Source organism: Periplaneta americana, chromosome 6, assembly GCF_040183065.1.
Source record: "Periplaneta americana isolate PAMFEO1 chromosome 6, P.americana_PAMFEO1_priV1, whole genome shotgun sequence".
Lineage (NCBI taxonomy): Eukaryota > Metazoa > Arthropoda > Insecta > Blattodea > Blattidae > Periplaneta > Periplaneta americana.
In genome coordinates this window covers 137,416,193-137,439,586 of record NC_091122.1, presented here as the reverse complement: position 1 = coordinate 137,439,586, position 23,394 = coordinate 137,416,193, and the positions used below count along the sequence as shown (strand labels likewise).

General features: G+C 35.4%; 1 protein-coding gene across 2 annotated transcripts in view; it reads right to left on the bottom strand.

The window, feature by feature from the left end:
- The window catches only part of LOC138701778 (sodium-independent sulfate anion transporter-like), a 109,561-nt gene that overhangs the window by 52,719 nt on the left and 33,448 nt on the right, over positions 1 to 23,394 (bottom strand). The window contains exon 1 of one of the 2 annotated variants that reach the window (XM_069829031.1): positions 2,152 to 2,301. The exons of the other annotated variant lie outside the window; for it this stretch is intronic. Within the exon in view, the coding sequence (XP_069685132.1) occupies positions 2,152 to 2,200 (49 nt within the window). The 5' untranslated portion in view covers positions 2,201 to 2,301. Of the gene's footprint in view, positions 1 to 2,151; positions 2,302 to 23,394 lie in introns of those variants that run through there. 2 annotated transcript variants of the gene reach the window in all.

The window sequence follows — 23,394 nt, the reverse complement described above, 5'->3', positions numbered from 1 at the left end:
ACTTTTTGTCTTGCTCCAAAATAAAAATAGGTGAATATTACTAATATGTGTGCCCTAAATCTGAATTTGAAATCCAAATTGCCCCATCACGTACCACTTTGCGGGGAAAATAAATTAAATTTTTTATGAAAAAGACTTTTTTCTTTTTAATTTCTCACTGCTACTGATAAAATTAAAACACACCAGGGATTCAAAATGCCTCATAATACTTGAAAAATGTGTACTGGATACAAAAATGATGTTACATAGTTTAAAACATAAAAAAACACAACAACAATAAAAATATTTTATGCGTATAATGAGAAAAGGATTTTCTGGATGACTTCCGTTTATAACTAGATCCGGAGCTATCTTTTACAAGGAACCAACAATAGTCTGCAAGCATGCTGGATGATATCGCCTTTTCATTTCAGATATTTCTTGATGAAATCTTTCCCCAGGCTCGTCGCTTACCGATCCAAGGTTAGGAGGAAAGAAATTCAAATGTGAATGTAAAACGTATGTTTTGAGACCATTATTACACATCATTTCCTCATATGCATTTAACATGGTTTCCACAAGTTCGATGTAGTTGTCCGACCTAGAATTTCCAAAGAAATTTGAGCAAACAGACATAAGTCCATTTACAACACAGCAATAAACAAGGTCATCTTCTTTTGAAAAATATGATGGCATAGTAGGCCTACACTGACGCTTTCGACAGATTGATACTTTAGTGTCAGGCTGAAGAAGGTGCCATTCTTGTAGTCGAGAAGTTAATAGTTCAGCCTTAACTTTTGTGAGATTTAGGTCTCTTATAAGGTCATTTAACCCCGATTTTAAAATCATATGGGGCTCTTTGGATTCTATAAACTGAGAATCAGAGTCAGAAATGAAGGAAGGTCCAGCTTCAGGGGAAGAATTCGATTCTTCGTCCAAGGTCCATTTTTTCAGGTGGTTTAGGTTTCGGAAGAGAATCTTCGTGCTTAATAGGTCTGACTGAGGGTAAAGTTAAATGTATGATGGAGTGTTGATTTTTTAAAAATAAAGTCTGAAACTTTTGTTAAACAAAAATAAAAATCTGTGACATGATCTTTTTTGTTGTCTCCATACCATCGAAATAGCAAATGGCATCAAAGGATGAGAGCCGTTTAACCATGCAGTCAAATATCGAGAACATTTACTATAACATATATGGGATGCAAAATTTTTGTCGTGATCACCTAATTTGCATTTAAAATACAGTAAAACAGATTTTCTTTGAGATTTAGTCGTATATTCACCAAACACGTAATAAAACACGTTCGGAGAATTTATACACCGCTGGCGCGACATTAGGGCTATGTTGGCACAAAAACTGATGCTTTAAATTTAAAACTGTGTTATTAATTAATCACTTACACACTAATACTCTTTAAAAAAACTATATTATTAATCACTTAAACACTACCACTCTTGTATATTTACGGTCGTATATGTAACAATACAACGCGAGCGTAGACCTAAAGTTGAAATGTTACGAAATTTACGGAATAGAAGGGACCAATATTTGCTTATTTATTAGAAATACAAAAGAACATGTCAAAATCCATAAGAAACCGGAAATTGGCCATAAACTTATAAAATGCATTAGCTTTTGTTTTGGTTTAAACTCCCAACCAGCGTCAGATGTTTCCTGGGGGGGAGCGCTTATGCAAAAGTGAAATCATAGCGTATCTTAAAAACCTTTTGTGATACGAAGAAAAGAGATGCATTTTCAGATTCAGCGCACACCAAACCATAAGGGACACACTGTTTTAAGTCGGAGCAAAATTCTTGTTGTTCAGTGTTATCAGCCAGTATAGTGGTACATCAGTATGACAATATATGGCATTATAAATGACATTTCATTGCATAGTAGACCAAATTATTTATTTTTACGTACCGGTATGTCTTTTATTTGATAGTTCCAGAAAATAAACTAAAACAGTAGTAATTTGACTTATAATACGATAAAGGAACTGAATTACGAAACGAGCACGAAGTATAGTGAGAAAACATATCACTTCCTTGACACATTCTCTTTATATTATGCATCAGACTTTTGCAGCCCCTTTCCGCCGATCTGCGACCTCTAGCAACTGTAAGCATGTAAATGAAATAAATTCAATACACATTACGTACAGTACATACCTGCTACAGCAGAGACATTGGGTAGAGTTGAGAAGATATTGTACAACATTTTGACATACGTGAAGTATATCTCTCAGAATGTAGGTGAACCTATCAATGCGATAGTTGCTCAAGAAATGTCCAGACTGATTGTGTGCTGACCGCCTTTCTTTTTAAATTGAGAGTGTCATCTATACCGATATGTGAAACTTGTCGCCTAAATCTGATATAGCCTATGCGTTGTTTTGAAAACAACAACACTGTTATAAATTTCAGCAAAACATGTTTATTAAACATGACATTTCTGAAGAACAGTTCTTCTTCCTCGAGTCATATTAAGAATTTAATACAATCTGGGCTATTCGAATATAATCCACTGTTTATTACAGGATTTATCTTCTAGATAAGCGAGCATTGTACTTCTAGCAGTAATCAAATCAGTAGCAACCATCAGCTCACAATGTTATCACTATAATCTAGACGGAAAGTGCACATAATGAGCAGATAATACCAGCTTCTATCTGGTTGTAGGCCTACATGACATATGGTACAAAAATTTAGTTTATGTAAGAGGTTACTCTAACATTGTATAATTGTTAATGTGTTTCCTTTTTTTACAGTTTACACTCTGGCAATAAAACGGCATAATAGTATGTCAATCGCTGCAATTAAGTAATAATTTATGAGGAATTTACAGAAATTGAAGCTTCACTTGCATACTCATTTTTACCCAATAAGGTAGAATGAAATAAGAACAATCGAAAATAGTATTAGTACCAAGTGCTCTAACCACTGAGCTATGCCGAAATTCAATCCACAACACCGGATCGAATCGTTCTCCTCTAGTGTGGGATCCCGGCCATCAAGTCACTCAAATGAGTGCTCTTTTTGTATAATGGCGGTTGACTTAATGCATGTCAACATATATGTTGAATTTGGAGTCAGGCCACAAAGGGAAAAACACTAGAGGAGAGGGATTAAATCCGGTGCTGTGGATTGAACTTCGGCGTAGCTCGGTGGTTAGAGCACTTGGTATGTAGCACCAAGGACCAGAGTTCGATCCCCGGCGCTGGAGCGAATTTTTCTCCTCTAATGATCATTGTTACCATAACAGATATATTCTGTAGGACTAAAAATTAATTTTTACGTATATTTACGGCACCTTATTCTCGTCCCGACGGCAGTTCCCATCGCTTTGAGTTCAAACTCGTGAACCTCAAATCCAATGGCTAGCATGATAATGACCCAATTATAGCGGCGTTGCTGTTATTTACGGCAGCCAATCATGTTGCAGCTCGGCTACATTTAAACGTGCGCGTCTTGTCATTGGCCGCTGATGACATTATGCACTTTCATTGCTGCCAGCAATTTAGCGTCTGAATGAAGTGAAGGTGATAATGCCGGTGAAGTGAGTCCGGGGTCCAGCACCGATAGTTACCTAGAATTTGCTCATATTGGGTTGAGGGAAAAACCCGGAAAAAATTTCAACCAGGTAACTTGTCCCGACCGGGATTCGAACCCGGGCCACCTTGTTTCGCGGCCAGACGCGCTAGCCGTTACTCCACAGGTGTGGACAATAGAATACTTTCAGGAGTTTAGAAGAAATCACAGTGCACAGACAGACAGTTGCGAAACAGCAGTTAATTAATAAACTGTCCTGCTCGGCAATAAGCAGGTGTATATATATATATATATATATATATATATATATATATAGAATGTGCAACAACGCGGCCAGCTTAAGAAGTAAACAAGAAGGAGGGGCCACGCCGGAAATAACAACGACGCGTTTATAGAAGTAAAATTTTTACCCTTAAAATTAAAGAAAAAAGGTACTTTACTAACAACTTCAAATTAGTGTAACTCTGAAAATATTGAGATTACGACACATGTTTATGTTATATCTTTTGCTCAGAATGTCTTCAGAAATAAGTTCCGTAAGTGGCGGTAAACCCTCGTGAATCATCTTATAATTATAAAGTACAATAATAAATAAATAAATAAATAAATAATAAATAAATGAATACATAAGTATGTAAATAAATAAAGAAATACATAAGTAAATAAGTGAATAAATAAATAAATGGATAAATAAATAAATAAATAAATACATAAATAAATAAATAAATAAATAAATAAATAAATAAATAAATAAATAAATAAATATTATCTTAAATTCTCCAGCAATATCCTTAATATTTGCGCCGTTTTCTAGGCTTTGAATAATGTTTTTACGTTGTCGAAAATACTTAGGCGTGAAGGTTTTGTGACATGATGCCTTACCGGTAAGCGGGAGCTTGGATTCTCGTTTTAACAAGAACACGTTGTAGGCGTACTGTTTTCTGTTTTCTTTATACTCAAACGCATTCTACTAAATCGGCGGAGCAGTGTGTCTCAAAATTTCTAGCAGGAGAAAAATGAAGTCCTTAATAAGAACAAAATGCTATAGAAAATAGATACGATAAAGAATTAAGAAATAAGAAATATACATTCATTAAATGAAGAATAATTACAGAAAAGAGAAACAGTTTATTGTAGATCCCATCTAAAACGTACAGAGGAAGATAGGTTGCTTAGAATTACTAAAAAGTATAGATCTCGTGGCAGAAATGACCAAGGCTGATGAAAAAGATAGGGTGAAAATGTGGTATCGGAACACGGAGCATTGCCTATCTCTGAAGTGACGACGACAACGACGAAGTCGATTACTTTTATTTATCTGGCTACATTTAACTTATTATTAATAAAGCAATTAAGATATTATAAGAGTACACGAGCGATAACCTTTGCGGTTAAAGCGACAGACAAGTGTATAATATAATTTATTACCATATGGAAGATCTACTTCCTTGTTCAATGTTAATTCGAGCTCAGTTATTTCCACTAGAATGCAAGAAGGGAGTCAAGGAAATCTTCTCGACTGCAGCACAAACCTGTCGTACATGACCGCTAATTCCAGTAAAATACCTTCATGTTATGTAAAGACCTGCAAACCGCACCGATAATGTAACAGCGTGTTATTAATACCATTGACATTCACCGCACCCGCTGTTAATGATCGCATAAAACATTTCAGCAGACAGTTTCTTGATCATTCTTATTTTGTTCATAATACTAGAAGACTTGTACTATTATTTATCATATAAGTACAGAGTGCAATGAGGTGTGGCGAAATTAAATTAAATTACGAGTATGTTTTATTAAAGACGCTCGCAACTGCCGAGGTTATATCAACGTTGCCAGTGTGCCGGAATTTTGTCCCGCAGGAGTTATTTCACATGCCAGTAAACCTGCTGACATAAGCACACTTAAATGTCATCGAACTGAGACAGAATCGAACCAGCAACCTCGGGCACAGAAGGCCAGCGCTATACCAACTGTACCACCCAGGCCGACGAGGTGTGGCGATGTGCAGTACGTATCAAAAATTAAATTTATTGGTATCAGAGCAAACTGAGAGGTATTCCCATTTTCAGATCTATTATATTTATTAGTATCATTATGAAATACAAAATACACTTGAAAGTGCAAACGCTAAAACGATATTATAGGTTTATTACATGTTTTACAGTTACACTTGCACGAAGCTTAATTTCGTGCCAGAATGTATTTACTGTTTAGTAGTTTATAATGACTGATTGCTCACTTTACCTTCTAAATCTGTAATTTGTTTTGTAGCGGACAAAAATAAACTATAATCTAATAATCTGACTTTCAAATCAGACCATAACCTTCTACTGCTCACTCCAGACCTCCGTAAACAAATTTATTAAATTCTAAGTTTTTATCGGTTATTTAACGATTCCGTATCAACTGTGGGTTATTTTACGACACTGTATCAACATCTCAGGTTATTTAGCGTCTGAATGGAGTGAAGGTGATAATGCCTGTGAAATGAGTCCGGGGTCCAGCACAGATAGTTACCTAGAATTTGCTCATATTGGGTTGAGGGGAAACCCCGGAAAAAACTTCAACCAGGTAACTTGTCCTGACCGGTATTCGAACCCGGGCCACCTGATTTCGCGGCCAGACGTGCTAGCCGTTACTCAACAGGTGTGGACAACAGAATACTTTCAGGAGTTTAGAAGAAATCACAGTGCACAGACAGACAGTTGCGAAAATCTTGAAATTATTTTTTTGTATTATCCAATAATTTCTCTTTACACTTACACGATGCTTAGCTCAAGAATACCAAGCCAAGCACAAGATCTTTGGGCCGTCCGCTGAAACGATGGAGTGAGACCATAACAGGCCACCAGGCTTAATACATGACAGGAAAAAGAAGAAAAAGAAGAAGAAGATGAAGAAGACCTTAGAAAATGAAACTCTAAGCATGAGTATTTTAATATGTTATACTTTTAATTTTATTATTATAAATAACACGTCAGCATGTTATTTAATGAACCGGAAATTCTACAAAGTTAGATGTTGTTCAGAATAAAAACTTGATGAATTAGCATAACAAAATGTAGTCGTTTATCAGATGTAGCTATGTTTCTTACACGCCTACAAATGACATTGAAACGATTGCCTTTCTTTAATTTTTTTTTAATTTCCACATTTCTACAGCAAAAATACTTCCCCATATGTACGTTTAGTATATGAGCAATTCTCAAGGAAAATATGCGCAATCTTTTGTACAAAGCCTGGCTGTCCCGAGCGCTCACGGAAATACCCGATTCGAACTTAGTCTCTCAGACGCCGGCCAGTTTCATTTTGACCAAGTGGACGTACACGAGGACATCAATTTCTATGCCGTCAACTCTACTGGGATGTGTTTTAAATTTTTGTCACACTTCAAGGATATGAATTGAAACAGAAGTACATGATGATCCGAAAATAGTAGTAGCAGTAGTATTAACAGTGGAACAATGAGTAATAAATTATTCTGAATAGGATACATCATAATGGAGTCATTCAATATACAGTGCACAGTACAATTCAAGCCAACCCATGATACTAAGATTAAACTGAACCTCCTACATGCACTTTTATAGTCTACGTTTGCCATGAAAGCAAGTCGAGGTCATACGTTCTGTGGAATTCATATCGCGGCTTGCTTTCACTCGTTATTGTTCTGAATTTTATTTTATCCGATAAATCTATAATAAAGCTTTCCTTCGTACTGTAACACCTTACTATTTTTCACTAATTCCTTCGTGCTTAACGTCAGTTTTCAAATACTCGTACATTGCAGGCACAGAATGTAGGCTAAGTCGTAATAAATCATGACATTACAAGTTAGATATAAAACGAGAGCAGTGATTATTATTACAACATGTTCGTTAACTCATAACTACGACTAGTGAAGAATAATTTTATTAAATTACACTTTCAAGAAAGTAAATATTTCCAGCCTTCTTCTAATCGGCCATTTAACAACGCTGCATCATTTAAGCGGCGAAGCAACAGGTGACGGCGACATGAGTCTGAGGATTTGCCTTACGATTCACCTTATGTAGAAAACCCAACCAAATAGTCGAACCTAGCGGGATTCGGACCGATGCTCGAGCACAGTCGCGAAGCCCGAATTCCACTCGCAATATGAAATGCTCACTTCTTTATATTTCCTGTTTTTTTTTTCCGTTTAATCTCCTGTAGTAGGACTTACATAACAATGCATGTAGGGAAGTGGACGATTCTATGGCTCACACACACTAGATATAGACATATTTGTGGGCTTCCTCTAGCCTGGATCAGTAGAACGTAGGAGCCTCCATAGACACACACACACGGGACAGAATATCCAACCGTGCACAAGACGGGATTGGAACCCACGAACCTTCGGACAGTCCCGCCAAAGGGAAGCCTTAGACCGTGTAGCCACTCGGCACGGTATGTTTCCTGTACATGTGTAGAAAATAAGTTATTCACCGAAATTACATTTTGAGATTCGGGAATACATTTTAATTAATATGGGTAAATTTCATCACACATTTCAAATATATGTGGCAATCCACTCTATTTCATAGACTTGGGCTACGAAATCATATAGAAAAACTCCTAGGATTATCTGCGGAAACAATTGTAATTCTCTGTTTGAGTATTATGAGGTTATATTAAATTTCAAGAAATTCACATGGAAATAATTTTTATAAATTAAATAGTATACAGCTGTAAAATGATACACATTAGAACAAGTAACAATTTTAGTAATTGTTATACTTCCGCTTGTATATATGTAAATGTGACTTAAAGGAGTAGAAGTAGGGCTACAGTATGAGATTTTGAACGAGTAAGTAAGTAAGTAAGTAAGTAAGTAAGTAAGTAAGTAAGTAAGTAAGTAAGTGTGTGTATGTATGTATGTATGTATGTATGTATGTATGCATGTATGTATGTATGTATGCATGTATGCATTTGAGCAGAGAATCGAGCTCACATCTGATAAGTTCTTCGTAGATAAAAGTTAGTGTCTAAAAGAAGCATATTGTGATAGAAGACAATAAAGTAATGTTTTTATTCCTGCATTAGGCTTGTCATAAAATGTACTTCAAAGTGGCAGTAGTAGCTAAATTTGTGGCTCAAGCGCTAGCGCGCTGCTGTTCTATTCAGGGTTCGATTCTCCGCCAGGTCGTGATGGAATTTATGATTGGCAAAGCAGGTGTTGCGGAGGGTTTTCCTGGGGGTACTCCCTTTTACCTCTATCATTCTACAACATTCTCCACCTTTTTCTCATTTCATCTATCATCTGGAATAGTTAAAAATAGACTGGGGTGAAGTCTTGGATTTCCTATGAATATACAGGAAAGGTCTGGGGCTCCGGACCCTGGAATTTAGCAGGTATTCGTCTGAGGATGGGACCTGACTCTGCCAGAGCTGAGGCAGGATGTCCCAACTATTAGCGTCAGATTCATAAATGCCACCGGATTTGGAATACCACGTATGCAGTATAAGGCGCACAATGGAACAATGTAAGCCTAAATGGAAGAATCCATTATTTGGTACGGCTCTCGAAAAGCCAATCAAGTAACAGTAGTCTGAATTGTATCATGACACATGGATAGTTTAAAATGGTAAAACGTCTAAAAGAGCGAATGTGTTCTGCTGGTCAGCCAAAATAAGCTCGGATATACTTCCGCAGAATTAGCAATGCTAACGCAGCCAACAAGGGGTCGGAAAGTCTATGGATTATACTCACGAGGTAAAATCTAATTCGCTGCAACATAACTGTACATTAAACGAAATGTTAAGAATTTTAGAAACAAGATAAGAAATAAAATTCTTTGCCTTTTGCCTTGTGATTTAGATTTTCGGAAGAAATTTGGCTTGGCAGGACGGTCCTAGCATTTAAAGTTTGTCCATCCTTGCTTTGAGGCAGTGAAAGAATATCGTCACACATGCTATGCATGATTTGTCCTTAATGCAAATTGTGAAGGTCGATGCTCATCTGAATGGACTGTGGGAGGGTGATGGCATTCATGTCTCCATGACAATGACAACAACACAACAACGCCTTGAACTACTTGCTTACTGTCCTAATGTTTGATTTGTGGTAGCATTGACTTCATTAAATTAGTTGCACGAATAGTTAAGCTCTTTCTTACGTATTTGGACAACGGAGACATTGCTTCACTGAATAGAACATACATGTGGATTGTAATAATTCTCTACAGTACTTTAACCTCTCTGCAATTAAGATTCCTTGCAATTCTCAATATCAGCCTCCAAGGAGACTGTGTAGAAAAATAATGTAAGTCATTATGAATTGATACAATAGCATATTTTTTCCATTGTTTCGACCAAATTGTTCTTACTTTCGAGCCCCAGGCGGCCGGGTTCGATCCTCTGTCAGGTTGTGATGGAATTTGTTTTGGACAAAGCGAGTGTTGCAGATGGTTTTTTCAAGGAACTTCCGTTTCCCTTTTTCATTCCACTAACATTCTTTACCCCACTTTCTATCATCTGCAATAGCTAAAAAAAATAGGCTGGGATGAAGTCCTGGATGTAGTGCGGGTTTCCGATACAGATAGAGAAGGGGTTTGGAATTGCGGGGTCTGGGACTTGTCAGGTACTCGTCTGAGGATGGAATCTGGCTTTGTCAGAGCTGAGGTCGGATGGTCCATCTGTCAGTGTCAGGTTCACGAATTCCACCAAGGTCACTTGTTTAGCATATCGGAATAATCAAAGTCCCCGAAATGAGCCACTGCGCATGCCACGCCCGCATTCACAAGATAGCGAGTAATCTATTGAAATTGTTGTAGTTTCGACTGCTGACGTAGCCCATTTCGAAAGCCATTAGAAAATAAGCTGGTAAAATTCATGTTCTGGGAATAATAAGTTAATTAAGTAGTAAATTATCGCTGCAATGGAAAAGTATTGGGAATAAATTTGAATAAGGAACAAAAAAAAGTTTCCTTCCCAGGCAGGATTCGAACCACAAAAGTCTTAGTTACCAGTCTATCTTGCTCTGGAGTGAACAAGGCTCTGAAATCAGCTATAAGGATCGGTCCGGTTTTTTTGCCACTGCTGTACGCAAGCCTGAGCACATGGATCCGTTCCGTGTGCGGCTCTCGAAAATCCAAGTCAAGTTCTTACTTTCTGGACGGTCTCATATTTGTTCGAAAAATCCTCCGTTGAGAATCGGCGCTAGAGCTCTGGATAATCTAGGAGGGTGGAGAGTTTGTCTCTATGTTCTGCTGTTTGTAAATGTGTAATGATAATTAAAAATTCACATAAGAGCAACAGGATGGTTTGAAGAACGTAGTCTTCAAACTAGGGCTCATGCTACCACTTAGCACTGTGACGATGATGTTCTAGGACTTTTTCAATAATTCCTGTACATGTGAGAGAATAGGTGCCGTCTTGGGTTTGTTTCTCAGCGAGAAAAACAGAAACTCATCTCCTACTTTAGGAGGTAATCGAGTACCTAATGTTTTAATGTTTCAAGCGAGAGATTTGCGCATATGTAGCAAACTACAGAGCTGAATAAGCAATTTTAAACATATAAAATCGTTAAAGTTCCCTCCCTGAGAATAAGGCAGAAAGCGTTAAACTGTTAATAAGGGAGGGAAATTAATACGACTGATAAGGGAACAAACAAAACGAACAATTGAAAATTAATTACATCACACTCTATAATTACAAATGCAACATTTTCCTGAAGTAAAAATTCCAAATGTGTTGATAGAGCTGCTTTGTTGGAAAGTCCCTATCACATTTTACTGTTCCGGTATTTAACATCAGGTCATTCATAAAGACAGATAAAAAGGTAAATGTGCCAGCTGGAAAGACCATAAATTCCAAATGGAACTGGAAGTCCTTGGCTTTCGTGCAACTTAGGCGATAGAAGGAGTGCAGTTCTCTAAAGTAACATATACTGTAAGTAAAACCAGGGGCATATATATAACATTTTTTTCAGGGGGGAGGGGGAGAGCCAACTATGGTAACAAAATCCCTTATGTCATTATAAAGTACAATGGTAAGGCGATTCAAGCCATTATCCAAGCTATTTCAAATTCTAAGACATTTTAAACTGGAAATATAATATAAAGTAATATATTACTAAATTTAACATTCAGAACATGCTAATTAAAGGAATATGTTGTTAGTAGATAGTTCCTTCATGCCAACATTTAATGTTCATTCTGTTATATCATTTTCATCTCACAATGGTGAACATTTTGTGGTAACTTACAATTAATCCCATTATTTGAAAAAGAAATATCTCAAACAAAATACTAAACACAGTTATAGATATTCCACAATCTCTGGTCTTTTTAAAAACTCGTCAATCACTTCTTCGTCACTCATATGGATGTCTCTATGTAGTATGTTCAGCAAAGCTAGTATAATCTTGAATCTGAAGCTGTGTTTCTAAAATAAGTTTTAGCCCACGAAGAGTAAGAAACTTCACTCAGCAGAGGTAGTTGACACTGGCAGCATTGCTAGTATGTTCAGAAGTGTGTAAATGTCAGGTGAAAAGTTCTTCATGCATTCAACCAAGGCATCTACTGCAGTTTCAGGAAGTTTTTCTTTATGTCTATTTTATTTGCCATAAACGAAATTCATTTTCTACTATTTCAGAAGTCAACACCTGTGGAGTAACGGTTAGAGAGTCTGGCCGCAAAACCAGGTGGCCCGGGTTCGAATCCCGGTCGGTGCAAGTTACCTGATTCAGGTTTTTTCCGGGGTTTTCCCTCAACCCAATTTCAGCAAATGCTGGGTAACTTTCAGTGCTGAACCCCGGACTCATTTCACCGGCATTTTCACCTTCATCTCATTCAGACGCTAAATAACCTAAGATGTTGATACAGCGTCGTAAAATAACCTACTTAAAATATTTCAGAATACCCCATGTCAGATTCATAAAACGTTATTGTTGAATCTAATGCAGAATAGGAGCAGGTTTTTGACTGCCATGGTAGAACATTCTGAATAGAAAAAATGTTACGCCACTACACCGGTGGCCACAAAGAGTTTTATCAATCTTTAGAAATAAAACAACATAAAATTAGAAGTATGCGAGTGATGAATGAATGAATCTAGTATAAGAACTAGAATTTACGTTATAGACTGAAAGATATTGCTATAAATTAAGTGAATACCGGTAACATTAAAGTAAGAATGAAGAAGAATAACACCATATAGCACCCATAACAGCTATTTCTGTGGTGTTTGGTCAGAATATAACTCCAAAAAAGCTGTTTTGAGATACAAGCATTTTTATTTTTAATTTTCCTTAAACAAATCATAATTCTAGTTTACATACAAATGTGAATGTAAATAACATACATTAGGGAATTGTTTAATTATATGCACAGGCTTATGCTTTTTTATAACTTCTAAGTACCTATCGGTAAGTGTAGATAGCAGGAAATAACCATTCTGGAGTTATCATGTTCTGACCAAACACCACAGCTTTATTATTTCTTACTTGACGTCATCACGTTCATTCTCCGACAGACTAGTATCTAGAAGAGTTATTGTTAACCTCGAAGCTCTACGCGAAAGATAATTCAGTCACACGTCACGTCCTTCTGTATTCCTTGCAAGGTAAAGTTTAAGGGCGAAGCATACAAGGTTATCGGAAGTTACGTGTTCCATTGAGGAATATGTAACCCCGAATTGAGAAACAGAATAAGTATCTGTTCTCACAAAGAGAAAATCGATTTTCTACTAGTGCCGAACACAAGGAAACATACTAGAATTCGTTATTATCACCATGACGATCGTTGCTTCGATAACACAACATTGATTCTAGCCTTGTTAAATCTGTATCTGCAATCTTTTCCCTTTGCAGCTAGATTCGTTAAGTAAAATACTTAAATTAATAAGATAAAATCTATAAGCAATAATTTTGAATATTAAATAGCATACTTCACCTAAAATTTGCTAATTATATATTTATTTTGATATCAGGTACGTTCAAAAACCAGATTTTTTCTTTCTCATCACATGACGCATAAAGAGAAGGAATAAGTATCGTTATTGTTTAGACAGGTTGGAACATCATAAATGACACCTATAAGGCATCACTCATGAGGGAATTAAGGATGCTACAAAAATATATTTAGCGATTTTAATAAATATGTACGATTTCACCACTCTTGACACAAAAAAGTGGCTTCGTACAAGTACAAGCCGTCTATATACTCGTGTACAGAGATTTCTTTTTAACTGCTGGTCGATTTTGTTTACACTCAATATCTACGAGTCAATTTATCAGGAAACTATGTGCATGATAGGCTTAAATAAAAATGTAACGAGTCTTCATTTGAAATAAAAAAATCACAATGGCGATTTAATCAAATTGAATGCATAGATTTTCTTTGCTGCACAGTTCATATCAAAGCGTGATTTCCTAAGCTAAATTAATTAATTAATACGGAACGGTTTCTAATATTTATTTTAAATTTAAGCTAAGCTTTTGAACCATCCGGCCCGATGACTACATAGATAAAGAAAGGTCTCTTTTCCTTAAAGAATTAATGGTCGTTAATTGAGACGCTGACCAGTGGCGAAGCTTTGACGCTTAGCCTACTCAAAAAATTTGACTTATTACTCCTAGTAGTAGTAGTCCTATAAATTCGTAATGACGTTATATTGCAACACTTGAGTTCACTCCGATTCTTCCATATATTAACTTCACTATTGACAATCATTCCAGTAAGGAGAGTTCAGTGCGAGGCTTGTGGCAAAAGCTTCTAAAGATATGGCTACGATCTTGACTCGAAAGCTTGAGGGGGACCGGGGAGAGAGTATCAATTCGCCACATATCTGTACGAAACGAGGCTAGCCTTCCGTGACAATATGTCGCAATATTGTGGTGTTCTATGATTGCGCTGCGTTGTTGAATGTTAGTTTAGCATGCGTGTGTGTGCATGTGTTACATATTAATTTTGTGCAAAATGGCTCATACTGAGAGAAAATTGAGGTCAATATTTGTAGAACTAAAAGAGAAAAGTTTTCAAGTTTGATGTATGAAACAAAATGTGCTTACAAAGATAGGAGATTGACACCACATTTACATATTAAAATAGAGGATGAAGAAGACAAAATAGAAATTTTCAATTTTCATAGTAAAATAAATATCTTTGGCTAACAAAGTGTTCTGAGACAAATAAGTTACATTGTTATGACTGTATTCTGTTTGAGGGTGAAAATAAATGGTCGCCATCTTCTTGTGGGGTCTAGGTTACAACAAATTTTGATAGAAAACACGAGAAACATCTGCTGTATAAAAAGTTATAAGGTAAGCAAATTTTTTTCAGCCTACCCAGTATTTACACCTTAGTTTCGCCACTGGCGTTGACATGGGAAAGCTTGTAAGTCATAAGAATGAAATTGTACAGGAGAGGCGAAAATAGTTTTGAGAACACCAGAAAGTATATTTCATTACAAAAAATAAGTCAGCATTAGAACGAATCGAGTAGGGCCTACATCTACTGACCTGTCACTGTTTCCATGTCATTGGCACGACCGTTTACTATTTTTTCCATGACAAAGCGAAACATAGATTTTTTCTGACTTACAACCTTTCCCATGCCATCGCCTCAGTTGTAAATCCAACAGTTATGCGCGGGTAAATTTCCACAGGAGCAATCATTAGAGTTACAAAGCCTGCTGACTATAAAAAGAAATATGCCAAGAATCTAATTATAAATCACTAATAGATATCTTTTGACATATCATCATTTTTAAATGCCGATTTACATAAAAAATGGAAATAATATTAGAAAAATGATACAATATAAGACTTCGGAGTAGCCCTCGGTAGCGCAGTTGGTATAGCGCTGGCATTTTATGCTCGAGGTTGCGGGTTCGATCCCAGCAGAGGTCGATGACATTTAAGCGTTTTAAATGCGACAGGCTCATGTCAGTAGATTTACTGGCATGTAAAATAACTCCTGCGGGACAAAAATTCCGGCACACCGGCGGCGCTGATAAACCTCTGCAGTTGTGATCGTCGTTAAATAAACCATAATTAATATTATTAAAACTTCGGAAAACGTATTATTTGTCTTTCTTGTGTTACATTTTGTATTACCTTGTTAACATGTTCCAGCCTGCAACAGGCCATCTTCAGAACTGGTTGTTGTTGGTCTTGGCGCCTTTTGTTTTGTTTCCTGTGGGGGTGTGTTTGTGTAGTGTAATGTGGAGTCAAAGAGTGTGTGTGTTCTGAAATTGAGTTGTGTGTTGAGAATTTCATTTGGATGTGATTTTGTGTGCCTGTATATTTCGTATTGTTCTAGTGTGTTTAGTTTCTGGCTTTTTGGTTGGATGTGTAGAATTTCCATGTTTGTGGTGATGTCTCTGTAGGCGTGGTTAGTATTTGTGATGTGTTCTGCATATGTGAAAGTGTTTTGTAATTTTGTTATGGCTGTGATGTGTTCTTTGTAACGTGTTTGAAATGATCTGCCTGTCTGTCCTATGTAGAATTTGTTGCAGGTGTTGCATTTGAGTTTGTATACGCATGTATGGTGGGTAACAAACAAAACAGTCACAACAAAATTACAAAACACTTCCACGTATTCAGAATGCATCACAAATGCTAACCACACCTACAGAGACATCAACAAAGACATGGAAATTCTACACATCCAACCAAAAAGCCAAAAGCTAAAAAACACTAGAACAATACAAAATATATAGACACACAAAAACACATCCAAATGAAATCCTCAATACACAACTCAATTTGAGAACACACACACTATTTGACTCCACATTACACTACACAAACACACCTCCACAGGAAACAAAACAAAAGGCACCAAGACCAGCAACAACCAGTTCTGAAGAAGGTCAATAGCAGGCTGAAACATGTTAAAAAGGTAATATAACATTTAACACAAGAAAGACAAATAATACGTTTTCCGAAGTGATATAGTGTTAAAAGTTGTGTAATCAAGATGTACAATATAAGAATTGTGATTTTATACGAATTTGTGTAATACAAAATGGTGACTCTTATTAAAGTGCACAACTTATAAATTAAGTCAAATGTCTTACTTTTTGGGTTTCTAAAAGTACCTTTTGTGTGTAATTCAGGAAATGAATAGGCTATATACAGTACATTTTAAACTTGTAAAACTGTAAAAATGGTAAAATATTGTAAAAATTGTAAAAATTTGTAAAAATTGTAATTGTAATACTGTAAAATTTTGACTTGTTCCACATCTTAAAGCTTCATTGCTCATGTAAGATCTATGGAATATAATAAATGAAATGAAAATGAAAAAAAAAACATAGAAAAATATTTACTTTACATGCTTTTTAAATAATAATGTAATAATAATGTTTTATTTTCGCTGGCAGAGTTAAGGCCATAAGGCCTTCTCTTCCACTCAACCAGCCTTAATCAATACAATACATAAATTTAAATTACAAATATTTTCATTACACTTAAAAGGTTCTCCAGCAATAATCTTCACTACACATTTATTTAAATTTAGATAAATCTATAAGGTAAAGTAGTAACTTAATTTATGAGCTAATTTAATTCAATGAATTATAATTAATTTAATATTTGAGATAGCTAGTAAAATGATGAAAATTAATTTAATATAAGCTTACTAGGACTATGTTACAGGGAGAATATATATATTTCTATTTCTATAATGAGAATATTAATGTAATTGCCATTAGACACTTTAATAAAAGTGAACTATAAACTATCTACATGATTCGCAACATAAGGTAGTGAGTTGTTGTGAAACGTATTATGAGAACACATGCGAAACCATGCATCATCTTCGTGACAGTCATTAGGCGCTTGGTTTACAAAAATATAATTGTCATGCTCTTGCTTACGGACTTTTATGACGAGAGTTTAATGGAATCTCTCAGAACGAAGTACAGTACATTCCAGTTATTCAACGAGATGTTATGATAGGCCTATACAGTATGCTTGAAATGTCTTCATAACAGATTACTTGCCACGTTACCTTACTAAATGAGTTACACTTCTCTCTTGTTTATCTCTTCCTGTTTTATGACGACAGTTTAATGGAATCTCTCAGAACGAAGTACATTCCAGTAATTCAACGAGATGTTATGATAGGCCTATACAGTATGCTTGAAATGTCTTCATAACAGATTACTTGCCACGTTACCATATTAAATGAGTTAAATGAGTTGTTTACCTCTTCCTGTTTCTCTCTCATTCATCCACTCAAATAAATTTAGAAAGAGAGAGTGGCATATACGACGTATATACTCGATACTTCTCAAAATACGGAATGAAGATAATATTAATCCCTTGATTAACTCAGTTACCCTCGAATTAAACTAAGATGTAATGACAATTTAAATTTCTCGACTGTGCTGTGCTTAATAATGTGCTTTTATGATATTGATTCTCTTACATAACATTTTATTTGGAGATGACTCAAATTCTTCTACAAATGAGCGAAATTCTCTTAGCAAGCACGAACTATAGTATACAGTATACTCGTTTCGCAGATCAGATGCCACTACATTTACGTAAATTAAGGCAATATTGCAGCAAAGGAATAGAGATACAAATGGTTATGTTATATTTTAAGGAATAATTTTAGAAACATTGAGAATACGGGTTATTCTTGTGGTCACTATCATTAACGTCAGTATAATCATAATTATGTCGCTTAGACCAGAATTATTTGGCCCATTTCATAGTTAGGAAGAAGAATGGGGACCGATAAATATCCAGCTACTCCTCTTGTAGGCCTATACATATGAAACTATTAGCCTATACGCAATGTTTGAGTGAGTTTGTTACAGCTCGTCAGAATAATATGTGCCAAAAGGAACACGTTCTGCCAATGAACAATATTCGACAGCACTTACGTACAACGCTAAGTTTCTGGCTAAGTGGAAGAGAAGGCTTGATGGCCTTAACTTCGCCAGAATAAATAAATAAATAAATAAATAAATAAATAAATAAATAAATAAATAAATAAATAAATAAATAAATAAATAAATAAATAAATAAATAAATAAATAAATAAATAAATAAATAAATAAATAAATAAATAAATAAATAAATAAATAAATAAATAAATAAATAAATAAATAAATAAATAAATAAATAAATAAATAAATAAATAAATAAATAAATAAATAAATAAATAAATAAATAAATAAATAAATAAATAAATAAATAAATAAATAAATAAATAAATAAATAAATAAATAAATAAATAAATAAATAAATAAATAAATAAATAAATAAATAAATAAATAAATAAATAAATAAATAAATAAATAAATAAATAAATAAATAAATAAATAAATAAATAAATAAATAAATAAATAAATAAATAAATAAGTAAATAAATAAATAAATAAATAAATAAATAAATAATAATAATAATAATAATAATAATGATTATTATTATTATTATTAACGCTGTATGCGTTTGAAAGCTTCACACCTTTATTACGTTATCCCGAAAGGCGGATCTGAAGAAGAGGTTTTATTGCGTAGCCACCATGCTCCTCAGACTTCGATTTTTTTCTTCCAAATTATAAAAAGTGAAATCCACCAAATACAAGTGAACAACACGGGAAGCTTTTAGCCAGAATCTTATCCCTTTGTGATGGCGTCGAAATGAAATCAAGTATCGCCGAATGAGTACAACCATACAGCGGCGCGACTGGCGTTCTATGTGCTCAACGAGCTGGATAGCCTCCATTTTCAGGATCTCCTCTCCATCATACAATTTGCTATAATTATAATTAACAGCTAGGTAAACCATGTACTGTAGCACACAATTATCACTTGGCTCCTCGCATTCCAGTAGGCAAACTGTCTAAAGGCCGGAAGTAAAACGACGTTTCTAAGGGCATGTGGCGTCGTCGAATATACGTTCATTAGCAAAACTTGTTCATTTTTTATTACATAAACACTCACATCCCCGAGTTTGTAAAAAAAAAAACTCATCTCAACATAATATTTTCACATACTATTCTTCTGACTTGAACCTGCCAAAAAGCGTTATTATTTGTTGAATTGAAAGGCTGTTGCAAACGTTTTATATGTTAATGTTATAGAAGTTCCGCCATAATAATATACAAGGGGCAACAAATAAGTTTCGGACTCCCGTGAATGTAGACAACACACAAGACATAGGAAACGGAGAAGTTATCTAGAACCAGGGAAACACCTGGAATCTGTAGTAAATGCATCACTTGAAGACTAGCCATAAGGCGTATGTGGAGAGATTTCAGGAAAAATTCGCAGTAGTCCTTGACATGTTTCTACAAAATCACGTGTAGAAGCTCAGTTCTTAAAGACAATCTGACGCTTGTTTTATAGACTGACTCAATAGGTAAGGAAGCAATGATCTTCAGTGACACGCGCAGATATATTTAACGATAAAATAAATACAAGTGCAGTTCGGAAATATATTGGTTGAACCTTGTACATTGTAGTCGATCGAATCGTTCGGATACTAAAGGATAAATCACCTACAGAAGTAGGGACGAATTAGAAATGAGAAAAGAGGCGAAAGATGACGGATTTAACGGGATATCTACCTAGAAGTATATTCACCATATTTTATTAAGACAATGAAACTTTTCAAATGAATATTATAATAATAATAATAATAATAATAATAATAATAATAATAATAAGGCTTCCAAAATTATCTTAGAGAAAAGTACTCATTATGGGTAGTAAAGGGCAGTAGTGTAGAAGAATGCTGGGCGGAGTTCAAGCAGATTATATTAACAGGAATACAGAAATTTATCCCGGTTAAACGCTTATCAAACAATCCCGATCCGGAATATTATAATAAATACATACGGAAACTGAAAAGAAAATTAAGGAAATCCTATAGACAGCGCAAGGAAAGCCTTGCAAAACAAACAAAATTCACACAACTATCGAAAGAACTGCTTAATGCGAAGAAGATAGCGCAGGGAAATTACCTAAATAAACTTTTCAAAGGTGAACAAAACGGGTGGGGGGAATTTTATAAATATGTGAAGAGACAACGCAAGGAATACTATTCGAGCCTCCCCCTAAAAAATGACCGCAATAAATTTATCGTACAGGACAGCGAAAAAGCAGAAAAATTAAATTCCTATTATGCCACTGTTTTTGGGATGAGGACAATAGTACCACACTTAGCTTCTGTGGAAAATACGGGTCAGTTTTCTATCAAGCCTAGGGACATAAGGAGAAGGATCTCTAAATTGAAAACTCATAAATCAGTAGGACCTGATGGTATCGCCGGAGACGTACTAAAATTGGGAGGGAAAGCCATGATTCCCTATCTAGTGCGTATATTTGAAATATCAATTAACAATGGTACTGTCCCGCGAGATTGGAAAGATGCAATAGTGGTGCCAATTTATAAGTCAGGGTCTCGCTCAGATACAAAAAATTACAGACCGGTCAGCCTTACCTCTGTGGTTTGCAAACAGATGGAACACTTGATTTCAGCTTATCTAAGGCAGCATTGGGATGACTCAAATTGGTTACATAACTTTCAGCATGGATTTCGGGAGGGCTATTCATGTGAGAGTAAATTAGTAACGGTATGTCAGGATTTAGAAGACGGAATAGATTCCAATAGCCAAGTAGATGCAGTGATTATTGACTTTTCACGCGCATTCGATGTAGTCCCACACGATATATTGTTGGTTAAACTACAATCAACGGGGATTGACTTCAGAGTGCTCCAGTGGATCAAGGAATTTTACTTGTCGCACTCAAAGAGTACGGGTAGGGGAGGAATTATCGAACCCAATTGAAATTACTTCCGGGGTCCCGCAGGGGAGTGTCTTGGGGCCTCTTCTATTCTTGGCTTTTGTAAATGATATGCCAGTTAATATCTTGTCTAGGGTTCGCTTATTCGGGGATGATTGTATGGTATACAGGGAAATAAAAAGTCATGAAGATACTACTCTTCTCCAGAATGACCTCAATAGAATAAACGATTGGGCAATAGCCAACAAAATGAAAATAAATTCTCTAAAGAGCAAAGCCATCAGCTTTACAAGGAAAAGAAATAAAATAGTCGCATCGTATACGTTAGGAGGTGAAACCATTCCGGAAGTTAACAAATGTAAATACCTCGGAATAACATTTAGCAGCGATCTCGGCTGGGGGGAACACGTTACAGACACAGCGGGAAAAGCATGGAGAGCGTTACACTTTGTGATGAGGGTACTAGGAAAAGGTTCTGATAAATCCAAAGAGATTGCATATAAACCACTAGTACGTCCAGTAATGGAATATGGTGCTCCATGTTGGGATCCTTACAGATTAGAACATATTAAGACACTGGAAAAGGTTCAAAAACGGGCTCTTAAGTGTTGTCGAAAAAATTCACCATTAAAAGGGGACACACTCACGGACAGGAGAACGCGAATTCGATTATGCGCACTGTTCAAAACATACATAGGTGAGCCTGCCTGGAGAGAAATAAAAAATAGGTTGCAGCCGCCAAATTACTCTTCAAGGAACGACCACTCATATAAATTGAGGGAAAGAAAGCAGATGACGGACACTGGAAAGTTTTCTTTTCTCAATCGTACTATCAGGGACTGGAATGCTTTACCAACAACCAAAAATGTATTTAAAAATAGGCTTAAGGACCTTACTAATAGACGGTAATTATACACAGTATTTAAAGGGTGTAAATGATATGTTGTTATTGAAGTGTTGTATCAGTGAAGAATTATGTTGTGTCAGTGTAATGTGTTGTATCAGTGAAGAAGTATGTCGTGTCAGTGAAGTGTACTGTGTAAGTGAAACGTGTTCCTGTGAGTGAAGCTTTATAGTTTATAGTGGCAGTGCATAGTATTTGAACAGTGAAATGTTTTTGAAGTGTTAGTGAAATCGGGATAGAATCAGTGAAATGTGTCGTAGTTCCAGTGCAGTGAGTGAGTTGACAGCGAAATGAGTGTAATTTGAAAGGTACTTGTGCAGATATGAACATATCATACTCGTGGGTTTTAGTTCGATCTTAGTTTTAAGATACAAATTAGATTTATTTCAAATGTTATTTTAAGTGATCGTTTCATTTAATTTAGTATATTCCCTGTTGTTGTTGTTATTATTATTAATTGTTATTAGTATTATTATTAATTGTATTTTTAATTAATAATTTTATTATTGTCATTATTGAGTGTAATTGTTACCACTGCCACCGGGTATATACCCACTGCAGTGTGAATAAATACATACATACATACTTTTTCCTCCATTTATTATATTTTGTAACCGCGTTGCTTCATTGATAGCTCGCATGCAAATGATGTAGTAGATATACGATTTGCGATCTGGTAGGCTATTGTTTCATAAAAATGTGATATAGTTACGAAAAATTCATTGAACACCTTAATTGCCCGTAATGAAGCATTAAATGTTAAGAAAATTTGGTTGATGAACAGCTTGTATTTTAGTGAATTGATAAATATTTCAATGTTCACTCGTTGTTGTTTAGTCAACTGTCCGAAGACAGGTTTGAACCTCATAAGTAACACAATTAAGGCATCACTCATGAGGCAATTAGGCCAGGGGTAATGGGTAGAATGGACAGTTCCTTTCCCCCTCCATATTCACGTACATATATTAGCTACATATTCACTAATCAGACTTCATTTGAATTGATTTATTGAAGCTTAGTGAAACCGGCCATGAATTTCCGTTTCTGCGGGAACGTAGATTTACATTCGAAGCAGAATGTTTGCTTTGCAGGTAAGTTTTCAATGTTGAAATTTTCTATAAAGTACGTGCAAGAAAACGATTATTCCCTCATACGAGCGGTAGGCATTCATATTCTATAGGTTATTATGGACTCATTGAACTTGAAGTCGGTTTACTTG